The sequence below is a fragment of the Oncorhynchus masou genome, chromosome 11 (genome assembly GCF_036934945.1).
Source record: "Oncorhynchus masou masou isolate Uvic2021 chromosome 11, UVic_Omas_1.1, whole genome shotgun sequence".
Lineage (NCBI taxonomy): Eukaryota > Metazoa > Chordata > Actinopteri > Salmoniformes > Salmonidae > Oncorhynchus > Oncorhynchus masou.
Window position 1 is genome coordinate 24,135,189 of NC_088222.1, and position 3,784 is coordinate 24,138,972.

A 3,784-nucleotide genomic window follows, 5' to 3' on the forward strand; every position below is an offset into this window, starting at 1 on the left:
TTGATATCTAATGTCGAACAAAAATCAAAGCGACTTTTCCACTGACTCAACCTGAAGTATAAGGGACACTCTTGCTTATAGGACATAATGTCCTGGTACTATTATGATGGTGATTTATCTCCCAAGTGTCGCACTTACGTTTTCTGAGTGAAGTTTCTGTGATCGAACTCAGAATGATCCCACTGACTTTCGAAATCGTGCGCCTCGACATCTGAATTCCTAGGGATTTCTTCTACTTGAGTCTGATATATACCGTTGTGGTCCTCATATGTGTTCATCGAAACGATTTGTTGGTCGTGATGGTCGGCCTTGCTGTACACAGTGTTATCATACCACTCTCCTCTCGGATTCTGTCGTCGTCTGTACAAATCATCCGGAAGAAGAGTCATACATCGGGATAAAGATGGGGGATTTAAAAGCGGAGTATCATCGACAACAGTTGATGGCAACGGTTGGGTATCAACCTCCCACTGCTGAGGTGCGCTCTCATGACCTTCGTCTCTATTGGGTGGGGAGGAATCCCCGGCTGCCCTCGTCATGAGTGTGTGGCTTTAGGGTGGTTCCAACAGTCTTTCCCTAGTCTAGTCCTGGTTCTGAAACAAAAAGATTTAACAAATAGCTACCAATACATCACTCTTGAGCAGTCACAATAAATAAAGGAGAGCAAATCTAATGTAAACTGATCCAAATAAATTGAGATACTTTTGTCTGTGGTAATCAAACTTTTGCAGTGGTTTATGACGTGTTCATATTGGGGAGGGGGCCCGACATTCAGACCCTAACAAAAAAACAACTAATATATATATATTTATAGTATTAGTGGTACGTCAGCAGCACCCCTTCATGTCATTATTTTCAGTGGATTAGATTACAATAACAAATCAGTGCCTATATGGGTCGTATATGCAGCTTTAACAAATAAAAATCATTGAAGTTGACAAAGAAAATAGGAAAAGTACAGAATAATGTGCCTGGCAAATCAGTGAAAAACAACAAGAGTTCAGAGTCCAGGTTATTATAGGATCCCTCTGGTTTAGCCTAATCAATGGCCTTGCATGACCCTTAGATGCCAGGATCAATGGCTTTGATTTTTGGAGGAACACCTCTGTCATGAGTGTCGAACGCCCACACTGCTCAATGCTGCTTGATGGAGAGCCCTCTGTGCTAAACTAACACATTAAAAATAAACAAAAAGCTCAGTATTCCAGCTTCACACGATTCTGTAACTCCATCACTGATAGTAATGTGCTGTTCCTGAGAGGAACCTGTCCGGCTCACACCCTCGCACGGACGGACACACACACACACACACACACACACACACACACACACACACACACACACACACACACACACACACACACACACACACACACACACACACACACACACACACACACACACACACACACACACACACACACACACACACACACACAAGCACACACACACTTTCAGAGACTTTCAGAGACTGAATTAAGGTGAGGATTCATTTTGACTGCTATTGATGAAAAATATTACTAGGTCTTTAAGAGCTTATTCGGAAGATAACAGCTCTACAAATATTATTTTGTTCCCGACTCTCTAGTTAATTACATTTACATGATTAGCTCAATCAGGTAATATTAATTACGGAGACATTATTTTATAGAATTGCATGGAATAGCATGTCATATCACTTAATCTGGCATAGCCAAAGACACAACACCTTCCTACTGCTCAAAGCCAATTAAAGGATAAGGTCAGGGGGGCGGGACCTCTGGCTATCTCATCCAATGGGTTGAGAAATGAGGCGAGGCGAGAGGACGCCAGGAGTATGCGTTTGAGATTCTCTCATGGTGTTGATTGCATAATGTGACTGGCAAATCTTTATTGCTTTCACAATGTGCTTAATGCTCTACTCTGACTGACACATTTACCCATCAAGCCTTCAGTAGAATATAACATAGGAGAATGTCTGGTAAGGTTATATTAATGAAAAAGTGAAAATCCATTTATCATAATTTTGATATTTGATAACTTTTGGATTTTTCTGATTTAACTCACATAAAAAGTTTGGATGGAAACCTGGGTCATATTTTAGAATTGTCGAGACAGTTGTGTACATTTCATTGGCCAATCGGTTAACCTACAGCCAATAAACTAGAATCTCTTGTGAGAGGACTTGTGTTGATAAAGAAGAAACACCTGCTGCAAATGTTCAAATTAGGGGTGCATTTCAATAGTCCTCTTTTCCTTTCCTTTCCTTAATATGCATTGACTTGTAATTGCTGGAAAGAAGTGACAGCTAGACGATTGAGATCTACACTCTGTTCATCAATTAAGTCTCGTTAGAAAGGACAGGTGCTGATTGGTTTGGGGGAGTGTATAGTAACTTGGTAAATCAGTATAAGAAGGGAATGAGCTATTCAGAAAAGCAACTTGAAATAATCAAACATGATGAGTTTTGTTGCAAAGTCTATCAGTGTCCATGCTGTGATTTTGGGACTGCTGCTACCTCAGGTAAAAATATAGTTAATTGTTGGGCTCCACTGTTATAATTTGAGCAGTGTAACAATACAGATCATGTAGTAAATAGAAATCTGAGGCTTGCTTTTACTTACACCTCATGACACAGTATAACAAAAACAGTATCTGCTGTTGACACAGTAGTGGTGACTTTATTTTGCATGTGTTCTTCCAGGCAATCCCATGCAATGTGACGGGAGTGTGGCGAAATGAGCTGGGCTCTGTACTTGATATTGAGGCGGTCGGTTCTGAGCTCCGAGGCCGTTATCTGAGTGCAGTGGAGACTGCTCCAGGAGTCACGGGTCCAGAACACCAGGCCAAGCTACTGGGTGTGACTAGTAATCAGGGTCTGCAAACCTCTGTGGCTTTCTCTGTGTTATGGGAGGCAGGTGTGTAACCCTTGATGGGTTCAGCAAGGTCTAATGTTGTGCAATATTTAGATAAGAAATGCCTCTAACTTCTTGCACCACTTCTCTCCAAACCTTCCACAATGTGGCCCTTGTTTCAATCTGAATTACCTTGACTGTAACAATGGATGTGACCCCCCCCCCCCCAGGTTCCTGTAGCTCTTGGGTTGGTCAGTGTTTCCAACTGCCTGATGGGAAGCGAGTGCTGAAGACTCTGTGGATGCTGCGCTCTGTGGCTTCATGCTCTGCAGACAACTGGAAGAGTACCAGGTAGCCTACAGCTCCTCACTACTTAGCAATAAAAGCCTACTGATATGAGAGCTACAGAGGTGTACTCAATGTTTTTTTTTCAATTCCTACGTGGATATTGAGCATATTTGTATTCCACTTGTGTTTTAGACATTCTTTTTATCATTAGGATGGGAGAGGATACGTTCGTCTTCATTTCCTGAAAGCAGAATGTACTGATCATCTGACTGCTGCATTTGGTTTGCTGCCCTCTACTGAATTTTCTTTGAACTCTCTCTGTAGAAATAATCTGTTTCATACTCTCTGGGCTGCTCTCATCCACGCAATAAATCATGAATACAAATGTGTTATTTACCTTGTCTTGCCTGACATGAATAAAAGTTTAAACTCAGATGGGGATATGTTTGGGTTTATTGTCCAACAAACGGTCTGTCAAATGAACATGGGTGGGATAAACTACTGTTTCAGACATTACAGAGCAGTGTGTCGTCGGGATCTCTGTTGAAAAGTTTGTTTCTGTTGGAGAGTTTGTCTGCCCTCTCTCTGTCATGGTTAGACTGGATAGTTCAGAGTGACACTCATTCATGTCGTTATAAAATAGACGGATGTCGGTCTTCGCG

The 3,784-nt window shown here is 41.7% G+C and overlaps 1 protein-coding gene across 1 annotated transcript; it reads left to right on the forward strand.

Moving 5' to 3' along the window:
• The first annotated feature begins 252 nt into the window (after positions 1 to 252).
• avd (avidin) lies at positions 253 to 3,367 on the forward strand. The gene is made up of 4 exons (XM_064977151.1): positions 253 to 478; positions 2,684 to 2,897; positions 3,065 to 3,185; positions 3,334 to 3,367. The coding sequence occupies exons 1-4, from the start codon at positions 269 to 271 to the stop codon at positions 3,365 to 3,367; spliced, it is 579 nt and encodes a 192-aa protein (XP_064833223.1). The 5' UTR covers positions 253 to 268.
• The last annotated feature ends 417 nt before the right edge of the window (positions 3,368 to 3,784 follow it).